General features: G+C 43.5%; 1 protein-coding gene across 1 annotated transcript; it reads left to right on the forward strand.

Annotated features, from left to right (window-relative positions):
- Positions 1-689: 689 nt before the first annotated feature.
- RRP1B (ribosomal RNA processing 1B) lies at positions 690-19,528 on the forward strand. The gene is made up of 16 exons (XM_033147113.1): positions 690-855; positions 1,258-1,340; positions 2,842-2,899; positions 4,677-4,762; positions 5,393-5,454; positions 6,429-6,558; positions 7,382-7,446; positions 7,943-8,106; positions 8,569-8,660; positions 9,916-10,013; positions 10,452-10,471; positions 11,457-11,582; positions 13,388-14,094; positions 15,092-15,226; positions 16,331-16,397; positions 18,062-19,528. The coding sequence occupies exons 1-16, from the start codon at positions 705-707 to the stop codon at positions 18,253-18,255; spliced, it is 2,238 nt and encodes a 745-aa protein (XP_033003004.1). The 5' UTR covers positions 690-704; the 3' UTR covers positions 18,256-19,528.
- Positions 19,529-27,882: the final 8,354 nt, after the last annotated feature.

The raw sequence follows: 27,882 nt of genomic DNA on the forward strand, positions 1-27,882 counted from the left end.
TCTCTTAAGGTGCTACTGGAAGGATTTTTTTTTTTATTTTTATTTTTTTGTTTTGACTATGGCAGACCAACACGGCTACCTACCTGTAACTAATACATGAAATCGGTTATGTATAGGTTAGCAATACAATAATTTTTCTTTCTTTTTTCTTTTTTCCCCCTCGCCTTGAACTAAAACGCCCTCAATCTTTTCGCAAAGGTAAAACCATGACCTCGGTGGAAATAAGTTTGCAATCCTACACCCGCTGGGGCTCTAGTTCTGACCTGGGGCAAAGCCCCATCGATGTGCTGTTACCTGGGAGTAGGTCCCATAGCATGCTTTTTTGATATGCGATTTTCCCCCGTTTGTTGACCGTGTATTTTTAATTTGCTCGTATTCTCGTTCGTGAAGATATAAAGAGGAAGGCATATTAAACGCCCTATTTTGACTGTGTAGCGTATCACTCTCTGCACCACTCTCTTCTCTCGACCCTTCCGGAAAAGCTGCCTCGGGCGCCACGAGCCGCTGGGCCACCTCCGCTAAGCCCCGCTTCCTTTCTCTTCATCGGCCGAATTGGCAGGCTCGCGGCGTTCTGCGCCTTGGGCCTGCGACGGAGCAGCGGCTGTGACGTCATCCGCAGGCGTCCGGGAGGCTGCCCGAGCTCGGCCAACGTAGGGCGGCGCGTTATCTTTCTGTCTCCGGCGAGCAGGGGTGGTGGGGATGTCATGGCTCCCGCCGCTGCCTCCGCCGCCGCCGCCGCGCAACCTCCGGAGGTTCAGTTCGCACAGAGGCTGGCCGCCAACGAGAAGCGAATTCGGGACCGGGCGCTGAAGAAGCTGCGCGGCTACCTCGCTCTCCGGACTCAGAGCCCGGCGAGTAAGAGCGGGGAAGGGATGGCAAGGGAAGCACGTGGCGCTGGTGGGGCAGAGCAGCCGGGTGCCCCGGGTTGCTTGAGCGGCGGAGAGTGAGGGCAGCGCGTGGGGCTACTCACCGAGGCAGAAGAGCAGCTGCCCGAAGCAGCGACAGGACTGAGGAGGGAAAGGCGGGCGTTGGGTTGAGGGGGCACATGGGCGACAGGACGTGAGGTGTCTGCAACCGGGCTCTGCTTCTCAGGTACCGTGATAAGCGAGTATGGAGTCATGGTACGGTTGAAGGGGAGGCGCCGCTCTTTATGGGCAAATGGGCTCCCGTTATCTCTAAGGGTAGGGGCTTTTGTAGGACAGGCTGGGGAAACTTTCCTCCTTTTTCTCTAATAGGCAATTTACTTCTGTTCTCCAGGTAGCTTTAGCCAGGAAGAATGGCTGAAAATATGGAAAGGACTGTTTTACTGCATGTGGATGCAGGATAAACCCCTGCTTCAGGTATGTAAAATCTGTGTAAGGATGTATTGCCATGATATTGTCTATAGTCTATACAGTGGTACCCCGCAAGACGAATGCCTCGCACAACGAAAAACTCGCAAAACAAAAGGGTTTTGCGAGTTTTTAGTTGACTCGCGAGACGAATTCGTCTATGGCTGTTTTTCGCAAGACGAATTCGTCTGGCGAGGTACCACTGTAAGCCGGCACCGGACCGCACCGCGCCACGTTTTAAAGCTGCAGCGAGTGAACAGCAGTGCTGCTGTTCGCCCGCTGCAGCCTTAAAACGCAGTGCGGTCCGGTGCCGGTCGGAAGGGGTGTCGGCGATCGCGCCCGCCATCTTGGGTGGACATGTGCAGTCGACCCAAGATGGCGGGCGCGATCTGCCGGCACCCTTTCCGACCGGAGCCACGCTGCGCCGCGTTTTAAAGCTGCAGCGGGCGAACAGCAGCGCTGCTGTTCGCCCGCTGCAGCTTTAAAATGCGGCGCCATAGCTGTAAAGTCTTACCTTTTGGCTCCGGTCGGAAGGGGTGCCGTCCGATCGCATCCGCCATCTTGGGTCGACTGCGCATGTCCACCCAAGATGGCGGGCGCGATCGCCGACACCCCTTCCGACCGGCACCGCGTCGCATTTTAAGGCTGCAGCGGGCGAACAGCTGCAGCCTTAAAACGCGGCTCCTGTGCCGGTCGGAAGGGTCGTCGGCCGATCACGCCCGCCATCTTGGGTGGGCGGGCGCGATCGGCCGACGACCCTTCCGACCGGCACGGTACCGGAGCCGCGCCGCGTTTTAAGGCTGCAGCGAGCGAACAGCCCGGACTTTTTTCCTCCATAGGAACGCATTAATTAAATTTTAATGTGTTCCTATGGGAAACGGTGCCTCGCAAGACGAAATTTCTGCAAGACGAAAAGTCTTGCGGAACGAATTAATTTCGTCTTGCAAGGCACCACTGTAAATGGAGCAGTTGTCTGTGGACCTTGCCTGCTCCACCCTCGGGAGCACAGTGTAATGGCTGGAGGGGACACTGCCCCTTCCTCATCATGCACTGGCGTTGCTTATGCTTTTATTTGTGTATTTTCCCCCTCTGGCATGTTACAGTATATGGGGGTAAGAAAATACCCAATGTTGGAATTTGGAGGTGATTTTTTTTGTCCCCAAAACAACATGAAAAACAATTGTACAGGATGAGGAGTGTAGTAAGTGGTTGAAATTTGGAGACATGTTTGCTACTGTACAGGTAGCACAAAAGACTATGTTGTCTGTCTCTGACCAAATTCTGCATTGAAATATCCACCCTGTTTTGGGTAAGGAGGTTCTTTGTCTACTATTTCAGACCAACTGTGATAATATATTTTGACCTTATTGGTCAAATTCTCAAATAGTCTTTTCTTTGGGGGAGTTTAGAGAGCAGTTTGGGAGTGAGAGGGTAGTTTCCGAAAAGAAAAAATGGAATCTACTCTTGGAACACTGTATACTAAAACTAAAACAATTCCTTTCATTTTTAGGAGGAGTTATCGAACAATATAGCACAACTTACCCATGTAATAGAGAATATAGATGCTTGTAAGTTATTTTTATTTTTTTTAGTTTTTACTCTTATTATATGTTTCGGGGTTTCCAGCCAAGTTTGTTTGTTCTGCTTATTAGCATATAAAGAAGAAGAATTAGGAGTATTCTATAAACTTTGATGTCCTGAAGCATTGTGTCTTCATTTTCTAAGAAAACCACATTAATAGCCCATGATTATTATTTTTTGAGGGCAGTGTTTGGGCAGCCACTATTTGCTACAGAACTGCATACCTTACTACATATAAGAGGCTCTATTGGTCACAAGGTGAAATTCTTACGCATCATCAAGACTCCTGTACAACTCATCAGTGCGGGTTGCGAACGTGATCCGTGCTGGAGGCACATTTGCAACCCGCAGTGCCACGTCTGTGCATGCGTGTGACGCAATTTGGCACTTCTGCACATGCGTGAGCACTGAAACCTGGAAGTAACCCGTTCCGGAACTTCCAGGTTCGTTACAGTCCGCAACCCGCAGCGTTCGCAACCCCAGGTATGACTGTACTTAACCATAGAATTCAGCTAAAATATGTGGAATGCTATGTCAGACATTCTCTCCATCTGTACCGAGCAGTTTTGATAAGCAACTGGAATAACATGTGAATAGGTCCTGTGTATGTTTCTTGTGGGAGAATAAAATAAATCTTAGAAGATTAAGCTTGGGGGGGGGTGGATTTGATGACTTCAGATCCATGCCAACACCTTCAGGCTTTTTGCTTCAGCAGCACACTGGTGGCTTTGTGTTTCCTTCACTTATTGAGAACAGAGAGATAATTAACTACTATTGTTCACACTTGGAGTTGTCTTAATTGTCCTTCACATGTGAACATAGCTAGAATCCTGCTGGCACATCTAGTCCAGCATCCTGCTCTCACAATGGCCAGCCAGATGCCTCTGGGAAGCCTACAACTAGGGCCTGAGTGCAGAAGTGCTCTCCCCACTTATGAATCCAGGAATTCGTATTCAACAGCATACTGCCTCTAACACTAGAGGCAGCATAAGCAGCCATCATGGCTAGGGACTACTTGTAGCTTTATCTTTCATGAATTGATTAAATCTTCTTTTCAAGCCTTCTGAGTTGGTGGTTGTCATTACATCTTGTGAAAACAGTTCTATAGTAGCTACTATTTATTTGTTTATTAATCATTTTCTATATACATATTAAGGTGACATAAAGAATGCAATAAAAACAGTTTAAAACAACACAGAAAATAGTGGATAAAAATAAATGCAAAATAGGCACCAGTGACAGATACCTATTCACCCTGCTGGGAAAGTGTCATAACAAAGATGTCTGCAATTCTTTCTGGAAAGTGCAAATAGTGGGCACCTGTCATATTGCTACAGGAATGCTGTTCCACAAAACACACTAAAAGCCTGCATTACTGTGGAGCAAGCTTCTGAAATCTTTGGAACTTGTAGGAAAATCTCTTCTGCAAACTGCAATGACCAACTTGGGTAGATAAAGCCATCTGTCAAGTACACATTGTGTGAAGAAGTACTATCTTTTGTCTCTGCTGAATCTTCTAACATTCCGCTTCATTGGGTGGTCTCACTTTTTGTATTATGAGAGAGAGAAACTATCCACTTTTATCACATTGCACATAATTTTTTTACACATCTTATGCATTCCCCACCTTAATCATCTTTCTTTTAAACTGCAAGCTTCAGCTTTGTATTTTTTCCCTACATTTATGAAAGGGGTAGTGAAAATGTTTTGAACTAACACAGCTTGTATGGAACTTCAAAGTTGCCTCTGTTTATTTCACTGCAGGGCATTTGTTCATTCAGACTTTCTGGCAGACCATGAACCGTGAGTGGAGTGGAATAGACAACCTGCGCTTAGATAAATTTTACATGGTAAAAGCTGTTTCTTCTACCGTCTTTGAAAGGGGCATAATCAGTGGTGTGGGGTGAAAAATCTTCCACTTTTTGGATTGCACTGTTTCACAAAATTAGGTAGTAGCATAATGAATGAACACAACACAAGTAAGATTCAGCAATGGGAATAGATAGAGAACTCTTCAAATTAAAGTTAGAATTCATGTTTTTAAACCAGAGTGGGGAGACGTGAACATGTCATGTTTAATCTTTACTGTTGTGTGCTGGGGGATATTGGTGTTATGGAGAAACCTTTGCATGAGTTCTGCAGTCCTACCATACTTCCGTAATCCATTTAGCATCAAGAGAAGACTTTAAATTTCTGTATATGAAGTTTGTTGTTGTTCAGTCGTTCAGTCGTGTCCGACTCTTCGTGACCCCATGGACCAGAGCACGCCAGGCACGCCTATCCTTCACTGCCTCTTTCTTACAAAAACAGGAAAATCGGCTATAACCCTATAAGTGCTGATTTGAGGGTAAAGCCAAATCTAAACAGTAGGTCATAGACATGTACAGTATAAGGTTGCATAGATAGTTAAGATGTTTGTCAACAAAGTGATGATTTCCTATCAATTGAAACATGATGGGATGCATCTTTTTCTAACCTAGTTGATCCGCATGGTGCTGAGACAGTCCTTTGAAGTACTGAAAAGAAATGGATGGGATGAAAGGTAGGCGGCGACTCTGGGGAGGGTGTGTGTGTGTGAGAGAGAGAGAGTGTAATAAAGGTTTGTGTAGAGGTGCAGTAGATTAATTGCAGTGTGAGAAAAGTTGGAAATCGTTTAATAGTTACAATCTGTGTTGTATCTGTTTCCTATCTATATAAAATCTGCATTGCTTAGCTGAGATTCCCATGAATCCTGTGCAAGTTGTGTCAGCTGTGCAAATTATACCAATGTACATATTTGCTTGACCAAAATAATTAATGGCCACTGAAAATTTTGGATTTTGAAGTCCTACCATCTTATATTCAGTGAATCGCTATAAGTAAACGTCCCATTGGCATAAGGGTTCCTGCTCGTTCAATGGGACACCTCTGCTCCCCCCCCCATGCCCACTAAATCTGTTGTGGGGTTCCCCTGAACTCTTCAGAGCAGATTGTGGATGGTGTGGGGCAGTCCTGTTGCACAAGCTGGAAACCTTTATACAGTACTGCATTGGATACAAACAAAGGTTTAGAGCTGTGTTTCCCAAACTTGGGGTTCCAGCTGTTTTGGGACTACAGTTCCCATCAACCCTAACTTCTGGTCCTGCCAGCTAGGGATGATGAGGGTTGTAGTCCAAAAAGCTGGAGACCCACATTTGGGAAATACTGGTTTGGGGGCTTAGTACAGAATTCTAGAATACCTCTACAATTTTAAATTGTGTATTACTGACACCACACAGTTTTTTATATGTTAAGCTATTAAAACAAGTTTTTATCAAAGGATTTGTTGGGAGAGGGTAAACTTGTTGGAACTCTCACCCTGGTAAATCACTTAGAGAAGAAAACATCCGATTCATGCTGTCGCTCTATTTCAGTGGATCAGATTGTTTTCTGTTTCAAAAGCAGTGGCCGCTCTTTTGGAGCTGATGGAATGTCATATGACGTTACACAGATGAATGGACCGTGCTTTATTTTCTCCCCGCCCCGCTTTTCATCCAGTTTTACTGAGCCATTTCTGAACCTGCTAATGAAGGAGGTTATTCACCCAGATAGCAATGCTCCTGTTGGGATAAAATTGCATTTTATTGACATCTATCTGGAAGAATTGGCTAAAGTTGGTGCTAAAGAGGTAGGAAACAAAACATCTCTGTGTATTGCTGTGCAATCTAGCAAGTATTCTCCCTAAAATATATGCTTAAAACAAGTATTGTTAATGTCTTCACCTAGGAAGGATTCTATAGTCAAGTTTACTCTGTGTATGTTTACTATTTGCTTAGGTTGGGCACACTATCTAATTGATTGTTGTTGTTGTTGTAGCACTATATAAACATATAAAATCAGATAAAATTTGAAATTTTTTGTTAATGCTATTAAAAGCAAATCCTCACCATGGAGCAACTTGTGAATTGCAGATCTCAACTTTTAATGTTACCTAAAATGTAAAATGTCTTGCTTAAATACAGTGGAAATCACTAGATTTTTTTATAATGCTTTCCATCTTTTTGAAATTGGTCAGGCTATATCAAAAGGAAACAAAATAGTCCGTAATAATGACAACCTTAACAGATGATAGCATAATACGTCATGTCAAATCCTGACAGCATTTCAGTTGGTTGCACAGTAATTCATAAATATATATTTAGAAACAAAATATATTTCCTCCTTGTATTTCTATTGTTGTAGGCTATCATATTGGTTTTTGCCAGTCTGTGTTAGTATCTTTTGGCAAGAGAGAGCTTATCTTCTATGATATATTTACTTCAACTGTGAAATGCTTCTCCAAACCTAACTCCAACCCCAAACTGTAAAATGCTTCCCCCCCCCCGAGTCCTAGCTCTTTTCAAGTAACCTTGGGAATATTCAGGTGGAGAAATTTCCCATCTCTTTGAATAGAATTGGAATAGGTGGGCCAAGTTGATGTTGAACTAACCATGTATTTTATTTTTTTGCAGCTCACCGCAGCCCAGAATCTCAAATTTATAGAACCATTCTGCAAAATTGTTGCCAAGACCAAGGAGTATGTTATATAGCTGTTATGCTACTTGTATTGACTCTGAAGTTAAAGGGTTGTCCGGGGGGGGGGGGGTCTTCTTAAATAGTAGATAACGTCTGGATAGACTCGCAGAGCATAATTAAAACGGAAGAAGCGAGATAGTGAAATGTTCAGTTTGTGAAGCAAAGCTTTCTTTTGTGTGCCTTGAAATGAAAGTATGTAGCTATGGGAACTGCATGAGTTTCTTTTGTACTGATGATAAAAAAAATCTAGTTCCTGATCCTTGGGCGCTACTATGGTGATATTGAAGAGAATACTGGGCGAATCCAAAGACAGCAGCTTCTGATTCACAATCTATGTGATTGACTTATTGGTAGTTCTTTTATTTACTCTTTGCAAATGGCATACAATTTTTGTAATTTTCATGGGTTAGTTTTTGATAGGCTGGAAAGAGGATCCATAAATTGGAATGCTTTTGTGATGCTCCTTTCCCCCCTTCCTTCCCCCCTTAATGGTTCAGTCATCTTTTGCTGAAAGTAATAATCCGTGGCATCTTCGAAACCATTGTTGATCAGTCCCCGTTTGCTATAGAAGATTTAATGAAAGAACTGAAAGCGGGGAGCGATGATGACTTATCAGAAGAAGATGAAAGTAATGAAGGAGAGAACGAACCAGTCGTCAAACGTAAGGGCTTGGCCATAGTAATAACTGTAACTTCTAGAATGGATTCCTGTCATGACTTCTGCTTTGAAAACTTCAATTCAGAATGCAACCATCTGCTTACTAGTGAAAGTGAGCTCATGGAAGCATGTGGCACCTGTGGGAGCGGTCTTTCCTAGCCCCACCTAGAGGTACCAGGGATTGAACCTAGAACCCTATGTGTGCAAAACTTAGTACTCTGTCTCCTTTTCAAATTCTCCTACCTTTCTGGCCACTGTTTTAACATGACACGTGTCCTTCCCCTGAGTGTAAAGGGAGATTGTGCGTGTGCGCGCGCTGTCCTTAAGGTGGTGGTGTGCAACATTAAATATCTAACAGCTTGCATAAAGCATCTCTCCTTTATGTTGATGCTTCATTGACCTTGGTGAAGGCTGTTATGGATCTCACATTTGGTGCTCTGTTAAATGTGTTGCTTTTATCCTGCAGACACAGACTTGCCAAGCAAACATTCCCTAGATTCAGAGGCACCAGACAACCTTTTAGAAGATGCAGATGATAACATTGGGCCTGTTCTCCAGGTAGGTATTGTCTTTGACAACATACTAATTTCTGTAGGGTCTGAGCACTAGGGATTGCCTTGTTAAATCTGATAAAGTTCGATGGCTGCTCTCTTATAAGTGAAAAGCTCTCGCAAACAATATTCAACTAGCCTAATGTACTTTTTTTCTTTGAAAACTGGTAGAATACCATTTTTATTGTCTTGCTTGATTTAAACATACCGTATATCGCGGCGTACAAGGCGACTCGGCGTATAAGACAGCCCCCCAAATTTTCAAGGTGAAAAACAGTTTGGGGTATACTCACCCAGCCAGGGCTCCATGGTGGCTGAGGTGGCGGCAGCGGCTGGAGCGGCGAGGAGAGCCTCCCCTCTCACCGCACAGGAGCGCTCCGTGCTTGCCGCCCACGCCCAGCCCGGGCTTCATGGTGGCGGCTGAAGCGGCGGGGAGAGCTTCACCTCTAGCCGCAGAGGAGCGCTCCGTGCTTGCCGCCCACGCCCAGCCCGGGCTTCATGGTGGCGGCTGAAGCGGCGGGGAGAGCTTCACCTCTAGCCGCAGAGGAGCGCTCCGCGCTTGCCGCCCACACCCAGCCCGGTCTCCATGGCGGCTGAGGCGGCGGCGGGGAGAGGCTCCATGGTGGCTGAGGCGGCGCACGCACGCAGCCAGCGGCGGGGCGGAACTCCGCGTAGCGTCACATGATGTTGCCGGCGTACAAGACGACCCCCGACTTTAGAGAAGATTTTTCGGGATTAAAAAGTCGTCTTGTACGCTGCGATATACGGTAGGTCAAATTGCTGGTTCTCAAAGTGCAAGACTTGGAACACAAGTGAATGTTGTTCAGTTTTGTGAGTGTTGGACTCACAAGATTTCCTGAAAGTGAGGCCTGACTGCTGTAGGATCAGTAACCAAAGGCCTGAGGATGTGAAGGAGCATGGCTGAGAGAATGAGTGTACTTGGACTGGTGGGGGGAAAGTACAGGGAGTTGAGCTGGACAGAGATACTCCATTGGGCAGGCATAGGCAAACTCGGCCCTCCAGATGTTTTGGGACTACAACTCCCATCATCCCTAACAGGACCAGTGGTCAGGGATGGTGTGAATTGTAGTCTCAAAACATCTGGAGGGCCAAGTTTGCCTATGCCTGCCATTGGGCTTTTCCAATTTGGAGTAAGTACAAAATTAGCAAATTAGTGCCACAGTGTCTAAGTGGTTCTGGGCTAAATGATTGAATGCAGCTGATCTATGTTGCTGTAATGCCTTCCTCTTTTATGTTTACAGTTTGATTATAAAACTGTTGGTGACGCACTGTTTGAATTGGCCAGCAGAAAAAACACGCCTGCTTTTAACAGAAAGTGCCTGTACAAAGTGGTGAAAAAGTAAGTTCCTATGTAAGAAGTAAGTTCCTATGTAAGTTCCCCAAACTTACCTGGCCTCGGGCCGGTTTCTCCGGCACCGATCGCAAGGCATGGCGGGGGAGCGCACACCCATACACACGCACACTCGCTTTTTTCCGGTGCCATGCCAACCCAGAGATGGGCAGCCTTGCCACGCCGGTAAGAGCGGGCAGCGGGGGTTGTTGGGGGCTGGATAATTGGCTCGCACGGGCCGTATCTGGCCCACGGGCCTTAGTTTGTGGACCCCTGTAATAAATGCTCTTTCTGATTGTGCTGACTTACCTGATTATCCTCTTTCCTTTCACTTTCTGGAGTCCCAACACCCCTGCCCTTTTATCTCTTGCTTCCCCATAGTGCCTGTCAGCTCTTCATTTTTGGGTGTAACTGAGACAACATAATTCCTTTCTGCTTATTTTTCAGGTTCCAAAACCTTGCAGAAGGTGAGGCTTCAAGAACATCTGCTACTGTTTCGTTTCCATGAAGAATTGTACAGTAGAAGAGGGAAGAAAATGCAGTCATGTTAAATTTGTGACAGATGTCTTATGTGCACCTGAAAGGGCTTCTTTTGGGGACATTTATATCACCTCTTATAGAATTATAGAGTTGGAAGGGATCATGAGGGTCATCTAGTCCAATCTCCATCATTAGCTACTGGAAAATCGGTTGTATCCTAACATTAGGCACGCTTGGAGCTGACCCATTGAAATAAATGGATGGGACTAACTTTGGTCTGTTTATCTTAATGAGTAGAACTTAGCTGGATACAACTGTGTCCAGTATCTGATGCTCTAAAGCAGGGGTAGGGGGGCATGTGGCCCTCCAAGTGTTGGACACCAACTCTCATCTTCCTTGGAATGATGGGAGCTGGAGACCACACATTCCCCATCCCTGCTCTTAAAGAAGCATAGACAGCCTGCAGCCTCATAACCACATGCGGCTGTCTGCTCAATTGCAAGTGGGTGGTAAATAAGGGAGGAATTGATTGGGGTGTGTGTGGAAGGGGCTGACTTAAAGGAAGAGTGTGGCAGAAAGAGAGAGGAAAGGGGTGCCCACCCAATCTTTGCTTCAGTCCTGCCAATTACCATCATGAAGCCACTGATAGGTAAGCCCCAAAGGTTGCCCATTCCTGCCTTTGGGAAGGTGTGACAAGGTCTTGCCCTTCTCTTTGAATGAACAGTTTGTTCTGCTTGGCATTTAAGATAATGGGGAAAGATACACACCAGTACAGCTGACACCAGTCTGGCTCACTCCGGATGCTGATTGGGGCTGATGGGAGGTGCAGTTTGACAACATCTGGAGGCCACCATGTTGGTGATGGCTGGACTAAAGTATAGGTAGAGAAAAGAGAGTGTTGTATGGGTGAAGGACCTCTGAGCCACTATTTGCTTGGGGGCAACTCTCACTCCAGTGTTCTCTCACTTTCAGGGACCTTTCCACAGGATGACTTCCCTGAAGACGTTTCTACAGATGAAGATGACGATACCTTCAGCAGGAGGAAGTGGAAAAGGAAATCTGGCAAACCCTTGGATAAAACACAACCAGAAAAAGAAGGTGAGGTTGCTACCATTATGCAATATCCTAACTTAGCCTGCAATCCTATACACACTTTGCTGGGAGGGTAACCCCTATGGAACTCAGAAGGACTTCCATGTAGAATCATAGAATGGTGGCGTTGGAAGGGACTCCGAAGGTTATCTAGTCCAATGCCCTGCAATGCTGGAATCCCAATACGTGGTCCCCCATCCAATTTGAAACGATTCTGGACCCTGCTTAGCTTTGCAAATGTGCTAGCAGTTTTATTGTTGTGCCACTAGGAGGGAAACACCTGGAGATGAACCAAGGGTCTTGTTGTAGGATTGCACTTTTAAACGGATTTTCTTTTACTTTCTTTAAGTAACTGACCAACTCTAACTGAACTTCACTATGATAATAAATTGTCTCTGCTGGAAATTAGAAATAGCTGTTGCTGTTGGAGGATTAGCCGGAAGGGAGTGGAAGCTTTGCAGTGGCCTCAAGCTTCGTTTATGTATTTAAAAGCATTTATATACCCCGGCGAGTAAAAATCCTAAAGCAGTTTATAGCGTTCAGAAATAAATTGAAATAATATCTTAGAAAAAGCAAATGCCACAGCTAATAATCAAAAATACAGGATGACGACAGAAGACTTGGCAAGTCTTGATTGTGTTATAAAATCAAGCACTCTCAATAGGATTTCTGCATGCTGTGCTCGCAGTGTTGAATCAATAGGCTGGGCAGCCTTTTCTCTCCAGACTCTGGACATTTTGAAATGGGACTGAGCCAAATTCTCCTGACACTCCTGTGAAACAGCAGACAGTGCTATTTTGTATTTCTTTTCATCTCTTTATTTGTAACTTTTGTCTTCTCCTTAGGTATATATGTGTGTATATTTTTGTGTGCATATTGTTTTGATTGCTGTAAAGTCTCTTTGTTCAATTAAACTGAAAGTAAATTAACAGGGTGGCTGGAACTAATGTTAATTGCCAGGGAAAGCCTGAACATTTAGGCCTTTCTGCATGAATGTAACCTTGTTTAGACACTCTCCCCTAACACAATTTACAGCAGCCATACCCAGCATTGCGCCTTTTCGGGTCCTGCTCCTGCCAACCTTCCACACATTGAGGCGCAGAAGATTTGAAGCATTCAGCATTCTAAATCACGCATGAAGTCTACATACATGGAGCTGACTCCTTAATTCACACACACGTTCCCCCCCCCATACACACACATGGTAATAAGGACATAGGAACAGAGCTAGTGAGTGTGGCTCTGATCTCCCCCTCAATGTGATCCAAATTGGGGGGGGGGGGTATCTGAACAGGGCTTATTAAAATATCTAACATGAAAATCAATGACAATACAGTGGTACCTTGGTTTTCAAACATAATCCATTCCGGAAATCCGTTCCAGTTCCAAAACGTTTGAAAACTGAAAGTGGAAGCCTCAATAAGGAAGCCGTGTTTCTTGTTTGACTTCCAAGGTGCGTTAGAAAACCGAGGCATTTACATCCGGGTTTTCGGCGTTCGAGTTCCAAAACGTTTGACTACAGAGGCATTTGAAAACCAAGGTGGTACTGTAGTTCTCATCAGCTCTGTTAACAACAAATACTGTACAATAATAGTATAGCAGCTGCCCTGTTGTGGACAGATCAGTGGCTCATCTTCCTTCGCATTCTGTTTTCCAACAGTGACTAGAGAGCAGTACCTCTGGGACACGCAGAAGCTGGGTCTAATAGTAGTATCCATTCCTCGGTTACTAATCACTTGCACCAGCAGTTGGGGCCACTCACTCTTTCTTCAGGTGTAGAATTTAAAAGCTTATTTATTTTGTCTTTACAGTTTGTGCTAGAAACATAAAAAATGGTATTGAGGAAGAGGAGAAGAGCCCAGGGCCACAGAAGAAAAAGAAGAAGCGAAAGAGGAAGTCCAGCCAGATGGTTGACTTTGGTATAGCTGCTGAATGTAATGAGAAGGGACTGGTCCCTGAGGAAGGATCCAAAGAGCCAAACGAGGACAGTGAATCATTAAATAATAAGAAAAGACCAAAGAAGTCTTTAAGCATGGAGGTCAATGAAATGGATTCTTCAGCCGCACCCACTGTAGGTATCAGTGGTGATTCTGTGCTGGAAACCTTGACTTGTTTGGTAAACAGCATAAAGAAACAGCCAAAGAAGAAAAATGGCCGCCTGCAGAAAGTCCCTATAGAATTCACCCATCAAAATGGACAGGCTCATATAAGTACCGGGGAAGATCCCAGCCACTGTGGTAGCAAAGCAATTAAGAAGAAACGGAAAGCAGAGACTGGCATGATACCTGGGAGCAGTTTTTCTGAAGAGGCTGTTGAGCAGCCCAAAATGGAAAACTTGGCAGAATCTGGATGCACAGTGCTCCGAAAAGTTAAATTGAGGAAAAAACAAAAATTGGTCAAGATTAGGGGTTCCAAGCAGAAAATAATCGGCTTGAAAAAGAAAAAGAAAATCAAGGAAGTCCTAAGTTCCATGGAAGAAGCTGTAACTGAAGTTGAAAACAAAAAGAGCAAAAGCAGTGTAAGTAGGTCTGTCCTGCAAATTACAATGTCTGGTTCCCCCTCAGCTTGGGGAGCAGGTTGCGGAGGACTCTCTGGCCACAATAAACAGTGTATTGGGCTGCATTTTCTGATGTTCTGCTTTACATGCACCACCAGATCTGTGTACTTTTGCCTCAAACAGCTATATTTCCAACACAGATCCTTCTGCTTCTATTTGGAGAGAATATATATAATGGCTGGTTTTACTAGTAAAACAGGTGACCAGATAGAAGCTAAAGAAGAAAATCAATCCCCAAATCCCATGTGTTGTTGTTGTTTTTTTAATCTATTTTCTGAAACTAAGAAGTGAAAGCTTTGACACCTTGAGATTAGATAAGCAAAGGCCTCACTACTTGTATTTCCATGAGATTATTTAAATTCTATACTCCTGGTCTGATCGCTGTTGGCCAGTTTAATTAATTTTCTCATACTAATGTGGACATCCTCTTGTCTTTCCAGATGAAGACATTCAGTTTCAGTGTGTGGCTTGTCTAATGTTTGTGCTCTTAAAGGTTGGGGTGATATGTGATCTAGCTGTACAAAAAAGAGTGGAAGTCATGGACATGTTGCAGTGTATATAAACCATGTTGTATGCCCGTGGTTTGCTAACAAGGTTCCTGTGAGCACCAGTGGACCTAGTGCCTCCTACGTTGCCTGCAAAAAGCCCCTTATAAATATCCCCTCAAAATCCACAGCGCATGAGAAACTGTTTGCTCTGGCTCAGCCTTTTTTTACATTCAACAAATCCCCATTTAATGCAATAGTAGGTGGTGAGATGGAGCAGGGACTGAGCCACTGCTGCTTACCAGGAAAGGAGAGGAGAAGCAGTGGGCTCAGCTGAGTGCAGGTGCATCAGCAGGAGCTAGTCCAGCACTCCTGCCGGACCATTTCCACCAAGCCCCTGGTGCTGTTCAGCATCATATTACTGCATCCAGACACTGCTAATAGGTCTCTGCTGCTCTTTTCTCTCCCTGCAGGAAACAGGTGGCGCTGCTGTGCTGCTAAGGAACAAGAAGGCAAAGACGGGAAATGATTTTGTGAAATTTGAAAAGGCAACTCTACCAAAGCCAGTGTTCTTTAGAAAAGCTAAAGCCAGCATTTCCCCCATGCAGGTATATGACAAAGGTGCTAGAGGGTAAGGGTAAAGGTACCCCTGACCAATAGGTCCAGTCGCGGATGACTCTGGGGTTGCGGCGCTCGTCTCGCTTTGTTGGCCGAGGGAGCCGGTGTTTGTCCGCAGACAGCTTCCGGATCATGTGGCCAGCATGACTAAGCCGCTTCTGGCGAACCAGAGCAGCGCACGGAAACGCCGTTTACCTTTCCGCCGGAGCGGTACCTATTTATCTACTTGCACTTTGACGTGCTTTTGAACTGCTAGGTTGGCAGGAGCTGGGACCGAATAACGGGAGCTCACCCTGTTGCAGGGATTCAAACCGCCAACCTTCCTATCAGCAAGCCCTAGGCTCTGTGGTTTAACCCACAGTGCCACCCGCGTCCCATAAAGGTGCTATAATTTGCAGTTAAAGCAGGGGTGGGGTGCCCATTTCAGCCCAAGGGCCACATTCCCTTCAGGGCAACCTTTCAGGGACTACATGCCAGAGGTGTGGAGAGTAGTGTGAGGAAGGGCCTGACATGCTCCTTTTGTTCTTCCTTGCGTGAAAACGTTGGAGGCTTGCATGCCATGCTTGCTATCACCTAACAAACTTTAGGCATAGAATTTCAGAATTTCTTGTCTCTGTGAGCCAAACTGCATGTGACCACATTAATTGTGCATTTGTATTTGAGGAGCAGATTTTTAATATTTTTTTTAGGCACATAGCATCAGCTTGCAGTGAGGGGTGATAATTATTGGGATCCCATACTGCAATTGCAGTTAGGGGAAAATATCCCACTGGCACTAATGGGAGCTTTTCCCCAAAGCCTATTGGTCACACCTAGGTGTCTGCAAAGTATATTCAGTAGGAATTGTATTTACATATTAAAAATTTTCCTGCACAAAACACACCAGAACTTAAGTGAATATTTAATACTGCACAAATCTGCAAATATTTCAGTCTTTCAGAAACTGTAAACTACCCATGATGATGATGATGATGAACTGTGTTTTTGGGAAGCACCACAGATAGTAGAGAGACACAAAAAGTGTTTTAATAAAGGGAAAGGTTTAACTGGTCCAGAAAAACAACTTTATCTGCCGTTTTAATCTCTCTTTGTAGTTAAGCAGGCTGCAATCTTCCAACTCCAAAAAGGTCACCTTTGGACTGAGTAAAAACATGACTGCTGGTGAGTTCAAAATGACTGCAAACCTTGTTGCTTCTCTGAAAACAGGCAGGTAAAACAGTGGAAGATTTGATGAAGTTTTAAATAGCAGTTGCTAAATGTTGTCTGTGCATGTAATTGTGGTAACAATTTACTTCTACACCAGCTGTTTATCGACCAGGTGAGGTAACACCTTTTAAATAAAACACAGAACCAAGAGGAAAATGGCATGCATGGCTCCATTCTGAGATCAACTTCCCCACATTTACCTTGGGTGCGCCAAGCCATTTGGCCTCAACTATCACACTTTAACCCAGTTGCCTTAGGCACCAGGCCTTCAGTAGTGACTATAGACATTCCAATCCTGTATCTTACTTCCCTATCCCCAAAACATCTGGAGGAGTTTCAAGGAGATGCTGGATTTACAGCCTACTGTTAACTCAAAACAGACATAGCAAAACATACTGGCTGGTTCCTCACTTTTAGGGTTAGATAAGATTACATGTTTATAGCTTAACAAGCACGAGGGTTACAAAATGCAGGCACACAGGAATCATTGACTGATGCATTCTATCCAAAGGTTAAATGCAATTAATATTGAAACAAAGACATCCATATCTAATGTCTTAACTACCAAAAATTTTCCTCATTGTGATTTATACACAACTCTTTAGCACTGCCTTTTGTGCCACACAGAGCAGTGTGCAACTATTAAAACACAAATTCCTTTAACAATATAAAACAAACATCTGCCTGGCAAGCAAAAAGCAAAAGGTTTCATCAATCCGTGTGTGGAAGGGGTTCAAATGAACACCGCAAGTTGAGGTACGCCATTGCCTACCTGCAGCCAGCAAGAAGGCTCTTCTCTTTCATTGTAACTTATCTTGTATCCACTATAAGTCCGACAAAGAGAAGGGCCTCTCCACCTGCCCTTAGGGCACAAGTAAGCTAGTACAGTCGTACCTGGGCTCCCGAACAGCACAAACCCAGAAGTGAGTGTTGTGGTTTGCGAACGATCCTGGGAACCCGAATGTCCAACGGGGCTTCTGCGGAGTTTCCTGCAGCCAATCGGAAGCTGTGCTTTGGTTTCCGAGCATTTTGGAAGTAAAACAGGCTTGCGGAACAGATTCCATTTGACTTCCAAGGTACAATTGTCAAACAGGTTTATGGAAGAAGAGGGAAGAAGCTGCTGTCTGTGACACCACTGAGGTGGGAACAAACCTCTCATTAGATTCACCACCATCTGGGCTGAAAATGAGATTTTGCCCCCCATATGAACTCTGTCCCTGAGCACATCAACAGCTAATAGTCATTAATGGCTATATATTCCCTGCGTATCAGAAACACCATGCCTCTGAACAGTAGTTGCTGGCGAACATGATTAAGAGAATGGTATTCTTGGTCTTATGTCCTGTTGTTTTGCCATTGTGGGAAACAGGATGTTGGACCAGACAGACCTTTAGATCAGGCCCAGTTGACACATGTGGTCTGGCGTACTGAAGCGGACAGGCTCTTTGGTAATAAGTATAGAATACTTTCTGTCTGCAGTGTTCCATTCGTTCCCCCAGAATCTCTCTGGATTCCTTCTGTGCACAAACAGCTCTAGCAACCATCAAAATGTTTGCACATACTTGATAACAATATGATGCAATACTCAAGTTTTTGCTTTTTAATCTTTCCTTTGGCAGAATTTAAGACGACAGACAAAAGTATCCTGGTCACCCCAGAGGGAGCATCCCGGGTGGCTTTCAATCCTGAGCAAAAACCATCTCACGGGGTGCTGAAGTCCCCTGCCAGCCCTTCTGCAGAAGGAACACCTCAAATGAAGAAATCCCTTTTAATGCCAACTAAGAAAAGACCAACTGCTATGGACTTCTTCTAAGCCGATAAGGAGAGGAGTAGTTTTTGTACAGAACAGTCCAGTATAACCAGTTGCTTCTGGAGGTATTTTGGGAATCTTCCTTTTCAAGTTAATGGGATAATATACATAAGGTTCTGATTGTGTGACCCTTGATGCTATCAACTGTAATAAGCACCTATTTGGCTGTACATTGAGACGGCTTTGTGTATGCTGTTAACAAAAGAAAGGTAATGGCACATGACCTTAGGGCTCCAATTATGGAGGCCTATCTTTTATTTTATTTTTGAAATAACCCTATCACATTGTGAATGAATGTGTACAGATTTGTTCTGAACTGTTGTTGCTTGCAATCTTTTGATCATTGGTTTGTTGCGTTGTTTTTCCTAGTGAAGAGGTTTTTTGGCATTTTTTGGCTTAATTCCATGGGAGGTAAGAAATACAAAACTCCTCTCACATGCTTCCTGTTACACTTTTCCTTCTTTCCCTTTCAAGCCATTTCCCCTCATCTTCCTACCAAAGGGTATGGATTAGAAATGGAATATCTGTGTTGAGGTGAACTACTTCTGTGGAACAACCGCCTGCACCTCAGTTGGGTAGCCCACTGCCAACACATCTCATTATTGACTATAGCCCAAGTATTCCAGTTGACACACATTTCCTAAGCACTTGAAATAGCATTGTGGGCTACTTCAGATTTGCTTCTCCTTTTTATGTAAGAAGATATGGTGTGTGTTTAGTAATTTTTTGCATTTTTATAATGTTCTTATCCCTGGGCCCTTGGATAAAGACTAGGTCTTAATTATTATCTTCCCTTCATTAAAAGGAGCTAGAGTAGTATGGCCTTTATTTATATCTGAAAGCCTTAATGCCTTTTGACACAGGGTAAAGATGGTTTGGATAGTAAGGTGGTTTTGAAAGCAAGGCCATATTTTTAATCTGCAGTGTAAGTTTTAATGATGTTCATCTCACACTATGCTAACATGATGGTGCCTATCTCCATTTTCCTGTTGATTTCTGTGCAAAACGACAATTTTTTTTTGTACCAGATAATTTATTTACTGCAAGTTTTAGATTCGCAATCCCTTTTTTCTCAAATGCAGCATACCATGAGGACATAGCCCAGGAAACATTGTGGACATGGACACTGGGTCATGTGGGTCATTTTTTATTTTGATGAAGAGATCTTTGTGGTATATTTCTCTTCTTTGTACTCCAGCTTCAGAATAAATGGGCAGTCACTTTAATTACTATCTCTCCATAGTGCTAATAAAGTTTCAAGCTAATAATATTCTTACTGACTGTTTCACATGTCTCATGTGTTGTGCTGTGTTACTGTCCCTGTCTGTGGCTTGTGGTGTTGTTCTGAGCGTGCTTGGTGGTTGTTTTATCTCCTTGCAATTTTAAATACTGTGATGTGACTTGGTTAAGACAGACATGCTTGAGTTTTGAAGATGTCTTGTAACTTGTGTTGTATATGGTCGATTAGCAGACTATAACGGAAGACATACATCTTAAATAGAATTATTAATATTGGTTCTTTAAATGGAGTTTAATATAAAAAAGCAACAAATGTGGGACACTGTGTTGGAAAGCTACTTGTTGTGATAAGATAGTGGGGAAGTGGAACCAAAATAAGCCAGTGATTTACTTTCGTACAAGAATATGGACAGCAGTAGTTGTATGTTCATTCTTACGTTGGAGATGTTATTATATTTCTCCAGCTAGAAAGATGGAACTGTAAAGAGATTGGAGAGAAGAGTTTTAGTGTTCTGAACCTCAGGGCTTTTTTGGTTGCCCTAGCTGTCAAAAGATGGTTCTGTTACCAAGGCTGTTGCAGGACAAAAGTCAGGGTCAGTATCATTCAGAAGTAGCACTGAGGGCCCAAGCAAGGCTTCGCCATTGATACTTGCCCAAGGGCTCTCTTTATGCTCCCCTCCCCCCTCAGACTGGTATTGCAAGCAGCACTAGACAAAAGGGTCTAGCCACCATTTAAATTCCCCACAATGCCCCTGATATAGCATTAGTTCAAGGCATTGTGGGAGATTTAAAATGGTGGCTAGACCATGCTGCTGTTGCTAGTCAAGCCTGTCAGGGGCCACAGGTAGAGGCGTAGGCTCACTAGAGTTTACCAGCGGCCCCCTCGTTCATGAGGCTGGCCCTGACAAGACCATCAACACGTCTTGATGAATGTTACAGTAATGTGAGTGTTGTTGGGACTTTCAGAATGATGGATATCCTAATTTAATGGTCAATTTCTGGTGGGGGTGGCTTATAAACATGCATGTAGTATACATTTTCCTGTTCTTCCGTGTTTCCTGATAATTTCATCCCAATATGTTAATTTCAACGAATGATAAAATATGTGACGTTTTAATTTAAAACTACATATCTAAACACAGGATGAAAATAAAAACGATGTCCTGTTGTCGATAAGATTACAAAAACAGGAATGTCAGCTTTCAAACCAGTTTGTCTGTTCATGGGTGCATTCTAAAAATGTCTAGGATTACTATGAGTTATAACTAGTTCTGTTTAAAAGCAGAATTTGCAAAGTTCTTATTTTTAAAAGAATATTCTCTCGGTTTTGTAATTAAACTGGCTTAAATGAAGCAGAACACTTTTTAAAAAGGTTTGTGTTTAAAGCTTTGTATTTAAAATATTTTAGGAATAAAAACATTTTTTATCAAGCTTTTGTGAATTGAACAGCATCGTCGTTTGATCTTTTTGTTCCCTCCAGTTGTAGGAGCATTCCCTGCCTCCACTTTGTAGTAGCAAACTACAATATTATCCAAACAATGCAAAACAGGAAGAGGGTAGCAAGGTAGAAATTTTCAGTGGCCAGTCCACTGTTATTTACTATAAAGCTCTTGCTTTATATGGGATGGGATAAGCCCAGCAATTAGACCCTTTGAAGATTTCCATTGTAATGCATAACTTGGCTTTACTATGTAGTTCATGAACTGAATTGACAATTCCATTAACAGACTTCTCTTCTCCTCCCCCCCAACCTCTATTAAAGCTCCACAGCATATTTGAGTAATACAAACAATCTCTGCCTGCAGTTAGCTTTTATAATTCTGAGCATCTAGTCTCTTTTGTAAATTTCTTCTTTTAAAATCCAGTTCTTTATGCATGTAGTGTAGCCACTAGTGATTGCGTCTAGATCCTATTGCCAAAACATTGTATTTTTAAAAATCTAGAGTCATGCTTCCTGAAATACGTGGCCTTCATTATATTCTATGGGGCTAGAATAAAAGACAATCCTTTACATGACTGCTAGGTGGTAATGAATGATGTTACAGGGGTGGGGCGGGAAGCAAATTAAATTTAGATACGTGGGAATGCAGGGTGTGCTGAATATATATCCTCACCAAACCATAGTGACCTTCAGTCTGTAACCTTCAAAATGGCCCCTTGTATCCATTACTGAAATGTCATAAATCTGCTCTGCCAGACAAAATTGTATCTCCGTTGGCTATTCAAGGCCATCAGCTTCGCTGTGCTAACAGCTGGAGAAAGTGATTCCCATCCCAGTATAAAATGTGCCCATATAAAGGCAGCCAAAGCAACAACAATAAAAATAATAAACCATTTCTAAAGCTGAGAATGCCTGACACAGGTTGTTTCCTAACTGAAGTCTTCCCTATCTGTAGGCATAAAGGCACATTTTAAGAGCCAGAAAACTGTTGTTATTTTTTTGGTATTTTTAATGTATATGGACAGTGGACTGATTAAATACAAGCTGGAACACCCCAAATCAAGAAAACAGCTTTCAGTAGTTTATAGAGATTGTCTGTTGCAGCCTTTCCATTCTTGTGCCTTCCTGATGTTTTGCACTACAATTACCATCAGCCCAGCCAGCATTGTTAAGGTTGATGGGAGCTGTAGTCCAGCACATCTTGAGGATCTGTTTGGGAAGGCTGATCTATGGTTTATTTGCCTTGTTTTCATAAATGAGTGGTGCTTTATGGCCAGAAACAGTAACATACAAGTCACATGCTATTTTAAAAATACTAAAAATTCCCAACTTTCCTTTTGGAGGGATGTTTCTAGCAAGTTTGTTGACAGAACAAAATTTGAAAATACGGTAGCAAATATATCAAAGTTTCAGAATTAATAAGGTGAGAAAAATGCTGTGTTTTTCCATTTAAATGTAATTAAGCACCCAAGTCTATGAAATCAAGTCATCATCCCCATCTGAAGTTTTCTATTTAAAGTACCGGTAAATTTCAGTAAGAATATTATAAAATAAGCCCAACAAATCCACCCCAATAGTTTGGCACATGCAGTATTATTTGGGATTGTGTCTAAATTATGTTTATGGCATGCAACTACAAATCAGCTCATGAGAATTGAGTTAGCCATGTCTTTTGTGGCTCTTTGAGATCAAAACCGAATGTTAACATTTTAGGATTTAAATAGGAAAAAATGCATAGCTAAACATACCAACTCAAACATACAAAGTGGTGGGGAAAAGATAAGTATATATATGCCATTTTAGAATATGTGAAACTTAAGAATGACCTGCTTATGTATTCAGGTGAACAAAAGGCCACGATATAATGCAAGTTTTGGAGGGAAATTATCTGAGAACCTGGGAGATATCCTCACCGGTGAAAGACACCCTTGATTTAAGAATGCTCTGTGAGCATATAGACTGTCCCTGATTTTTAATACTGTTCTTTGCTCCCCTCTTTCCATGTATTACATGAGCCAAAAGAAAAGCAAATACAGGAAGCCATATTTCGGTGCTTAGCAAAATGGTGAATTGCATATCAGCTTTGTCGGGTGGGTATGTAATGGTATATTTAGTCCATTCAATAAAAGGGCATTTTCCCTCACTGTAGCAAAAGAACAAAAACACATAATTATTGTCACCCAGGTAACACTACTGAAGATGAATACAGACATAGAGCTGCAACGGTTGTGTGGTAAATGGATTAACTATCTCAAACACAGATCTGTTCTGTCTGGATCACAGCAGCAGTCTTGAGTTTTCCGCTGTGTGCGTGATTTTCAGAGAACTGTGACTCTTGCCAAGCAGATATCCCTCAGCAGTGGGGACTGAGGGAAGTGGCTTGTGACTGCCAGACGACAGCGTGTGACGCAAGAAAGCACACATAGAAAGCAAGCTGCTGAAACAGACTGTTTGTGCTCGGAGGGTTTCTCTTGATGCTTGCAAAAGCTTTGTGCTCCTTGGATCACCAACTTCATCAAATATATTTATTGGGGCATATATTTTTTTGGCCACTTCCTACTTGGTGTGTGTATTGGATTCAGACAAATCTCAGAACGAGAACCAAAGCAGGCCATTTGGGACAGATAAGTCTTATCTAAGCCAAAGCAGAATTTCCAAAAACACCAATTCAGAGTCTGAATTGAATTGTGTTGATGCCCACCGTCTCCTACAGTGTATTTGAACTTCATATAGCAACAGTCTCCCCCTTTCTCAACTGGACCCTCATTCTTTTCCCATATGAGGAAGATCAGAGGTGACAAATCTATTGCCTTCCAGGTATTGCTGAAGCTGCAGCTCCCAGCATGCTTGACTATTGACCACGGTCCCGTCCCCCCGTCCCCGCCTCATCGCTGGAGCCCCCACCCCTCAGAATGCCATTGGCAATGTTGGCTGAGGTGGCACAGAGTCGGAGTTCAATGACTTCTGGAGAGCTATGTGTTACCCAACTCCTGCTTTTAGCTTTTACTCCTGAAGAGAACTTTAGCGAGTTCAAAATGTTGAGATAGAAGAGCTTTTGGTCATTAATTGCCCTGCAATGAAAGTGCTTTAAAGTTCCTTGTGCCAAAATAGTTGCAAAAGTAAAGTCTCTTTAATCTCCTGTTTCATCCAGCTCCTCTGGAATTTAATTTTAATTATTCAGAACTTGTCATTCTGTTTTTGAAATAGGCTTCAAAGCTATTAATTTGTATTTAAAATACGATTCTAATGTGTCTCTATTTTGAGCCTCAAATAAGTGGCAAGTTTGCACTGAATCTGTTGAGAGATCAATGACTCAGGACTTTGCAGTATGCGGCCGTGAAAGCTATAATTACAAACAATTTTCTTGATGTATCTACTTTATGTGATTCCTTCCCTCCTACATTGGTCTCGGGGAACCTCAGTCAATCCATAAAGTCTTTTCACTGCACAGCAATCACTGCCACAATCCACTGTTGTTCAGTAATAACTCACTACATAGCTTTTAAAATTAAAAAAAGTTAAAAATATGTAAGCGCTGCTAGTCAACTATCCAGCTTCTATTTAAAACTTCTGAGAAATGGCATTGATTTTAGTCCTCTTTAGGAAAAAAAAACCCCAGCAAATTAAAAAACTGTGTCAGATCATTCAAACTGACCATAATAATTTCCACCACAGGGTAGTCTTGACGAGACTATCGATTTTTCAATTAGTTTCTAACCCAAGACAAAGGTACCCCCCACACCTTTTCCACTGGCAGTTCATGGCAATATTACCTAATTCAATTCTGGCTGAACAGAGAATTCCATTTCTTATTGAGGATGACTGTAGGGATTCCCAACTAATGTGCTAATATGCAGCCAAATGAAATATGCAGCCTGGTACAGTTTGCATAACTTGGTCATGGTTGTGAGGCAAGGTAAGGTACCGTACTTAGCTTCAGCTTGTTGGGGGACTCCAGTATGACAGCCACAGTGTGGTGGTAGTGGGATGCACATCAATAACAAGAAGTCTAATGACATTATCAGCAGTGAGAGAAAAAATGGGAGGTTGGATAGTTGTACCAGGCTTAATTATGTCCACTTGAAAAGTAGTGAAAACAAAATAAAAAATAAAAAAATCATTCCAGTAGCACCTTAGAGACCAACTAAGTTTGTTCTTGGTATGAGCCTTCGTGTGCATGCACACGAAAGCTCATACCAAGAACAAACTTAGTTGGTCTCTAAGGTGCTACTGGAATGATTTTTTTTCTTTTTTACTATGGCAGACCAACACGGCTACCTGCCTGTAATTGAAAAGTAGTGGAATGCTTTTAAAGCAGCAGAATGGCATCCCATCCTACTTCAAGCACTCTTTCTCTAGTTTCCCCTCTTTATATACAGTATTTTGATTTCTCTTATCATAATAATAACACTGCAGCTAGTATAATTAATCAAATGATTTCATGCAAAGTTGCACCTCTTTGTTGACTCCAGCAAACCAAACTGTACAGTTGCAAAGCTAAAAAAACATAGCTGGGTCCAGAGGCAAGTGGTGCACATTTTCCCCCAAAACTGAATCAAAGCCAAAGGCACTGAGTTTAAACATAACAAATGAGTCACAGAGAAGAAGAAACAAACAGCGGGGGGGGGGGGGGGGGGAGTTGCACAGATTTTATTTTACAGTCAAACATAAACAAAATGCTAATCTCACAAAAAATGTATTTTAGTTTCCACCCCTACCTTGTATCAACATCTTAAAGGTTTTCCATATAAATTATTGATTTTAAATCAGAAGTTAACACTTTTTCAACAGCTAGGAAATTATAATTGTACAGTGGTACCTCAGGTTACATACGCTTCAGGTTACATATGCTTCAGGTTACATACTCCGCTAACCCAGAAATAACGCTTCAGGTTAAGAACTTTGCTTCAGGATAAGAACAGAAATCGTGCTCTGGCGGTGCAGCGGCAGTAGGAAACCCCATTAGCTAAAGTGGTGCTTCAGGTTAAGAACTGTTTCAGTTCCGAGAGCACATCGTATAGCATGCGTTGAGTTGGGATTGATAAATGGAAAGGGTACTGTGGTGCATGTATAAACGTATGTGGGTGCAGGCATTTGTCATACACATATTGTGATGTCTGGAACATATATGCTGGAGGATACAGAAGCAGTTAGGCTTTTAGTGCAATTACTGGAGCTCAGACAATAATTTGTTTCGGAGTACTGCCAATTAGTAAATCTACTATCCATGAGCAGTGGTAAGTAGGCTGTGTGGGCGTATGCTCTCATAAATCAGATTTAATAAAAATATAAGATAAAGGATACAAATCAGAGAATACCATTTATATCATAGCAAATGCTCACTTGCCATTGATGAGTAAGAACTGGCCCTATATGAGCAGGAAAAGTTTATATAAATTGGATGAAAATGTGCTCATGTTCTCTCTTGACCATCATTGCTATACAGAGGATTTTTTTTATTCTGTTGTGGTCTTTTGTAGGTGTCTTTATGGTAGCTGGTTTGAGAAAAAAAGTGGGGTATAAATTCTAAAATGCATTGAGAAATCTGTAGGGAATAAAATTAGAATGACTTTGCTGGATCATACCACAGATCCATCCTGGCCAGCCCACTGTCATCTCCAAGGAATATTGCAACAGAATAAGATAGCTATTCCCCAGTGACTGGTAATGGGAAGTGTACATACCAGGGCTAACAGACATTGACAAGTAGCAACTGCAACAAAATGTTGCAGTTTTTCTCTCTCTTTTTTATTCTATTTTTTTCTGTATTCCTGCAAACATTGCCCCTCCCCGCAGCCTATTGATACCTTTGTATTTTGCATGGGTAGTGCTGTTTTGGCCACATAACAAATCCAGAACCTGAAAAATGAATTGGCTTTCTGTGTGTTTTAGTCTATAAATTTCTCCCGTGTGCACGTCCTTTTGCGGTCACAGTAACTTTGCTGTGTACCTCTTTTGATGCCCAACTGTCATGGGCAAGCATCTCATCGTTTTCACGCGTGCCTCTCCTAACTGGGATGTGCATTTAAGTGGGAAGCGGAGCCCACTGCGAGAATTATTCCTCCTGCTGGTCGTGGCTGCTTGTGTCTCGCTGTTGGCCATTTTAGGAGTCTTTATAGCGATTATGTAGAAGCTGGAGACTTGCCTCTCTTTGCTGTCGTGCCCACGGAAAGGGTCCAGTAGGGCTTGGGGCCTCTCTACTGTACTGGGAAGAGGGAACCGCTGCTCAACGACAAATCTTAAACCACAAAAGCGCCTTGAATAACTGACAGCAGCTTTCGTTGAGCCACGGCCTTTCGTATGAGGCGGGGGCTTCAGCCCACCAGAGCTTCTGGAGGCGCCAGCAATCTGTCAGTCTTTTCAAGGTGGGGCGCGCGTGCCACAAAGCTCGCTCCCCCCCCCAAACATGTTTGCTTCTGCCCTTACGGGCAGCGCGTAGGAAGGCGGGCGGGCTGGCTGGGGTTGGGAAGCCCTTCACCGGGGGCGCATCTCGCGCGCAGCGTTCCTCCTCCTCATGCCCCTCAGGGAGGCGGGCAATCGCGCGCGGGCGCAGAAAGCGTCGCACGTGGGCGGTTCGCCCGTGGTTCCTCCTTCCTTCTCCCCCCTCTTCATCCTCGCCCACCCCGCACTAGGCTCGGCCTACGGGGGCAGGTGGCTCCTTGCACGCGCCGTCCCCCCTCCCTCCCTCTGCTCGCTGGGCGGCGTGTGCGGGTGCCTTTAAATTGCTTTCGCGGGAGCTGCCGCCTGCTCAGTCTCATCTGTGATGTAAGAAGAGACTTTTAGGTGTCTGCGCCGATCGCCTGACTTTATTTTCTTTTTTTTCTCCCCCTTCCCCCCTTCCCTCCTGCCGCCGGTTCTCCTGCTCGCTCTCCGCGCTGCTGTCCTTGGCCGCCCTGCTGCTGAGGCGGATTTGCAAAGCCGCCGCCGCCGCCGCCGCCGCCGGGTCCATC

Source organism: Lacerta agilis, chromosome 4, assembly GCF_009819535.1.
Source record: "Lacerta agilis isolate rLacAgi1 chromosome 4, rLacAgi1.pri, whole genome shotgun sequence".
Classification (NCBI taxonomy): Eukaryota; Metazoa; Chordata; class Lepidosauria; order Squamata; family Lacertidae; genus Lacerta; species Lacerta agilis.

Coding starts and splice junctions, on each gene's coding strand:
- RRP1B (XM_033147113.1), top strand. CDS start 705: ATGGCTCCCGCCGCTGCCTCCGCCGCCGCCGCCGCGCAACCTCCGGAG. Junction 1,341..2,841: donor AGGATAAACCCCTGCTTCAG/GTATGTAAAATC, acceptor TTTCATTTTTAG/GAGGAGTTATCGAACAATAT. Junction 15,227..16,330: donor CCAGCATTTCCCCCATGCAG/GTATATGACAAA, acceptor CTCTCTTTGTAG/TTAAGCAGGCTGCAATCTTC.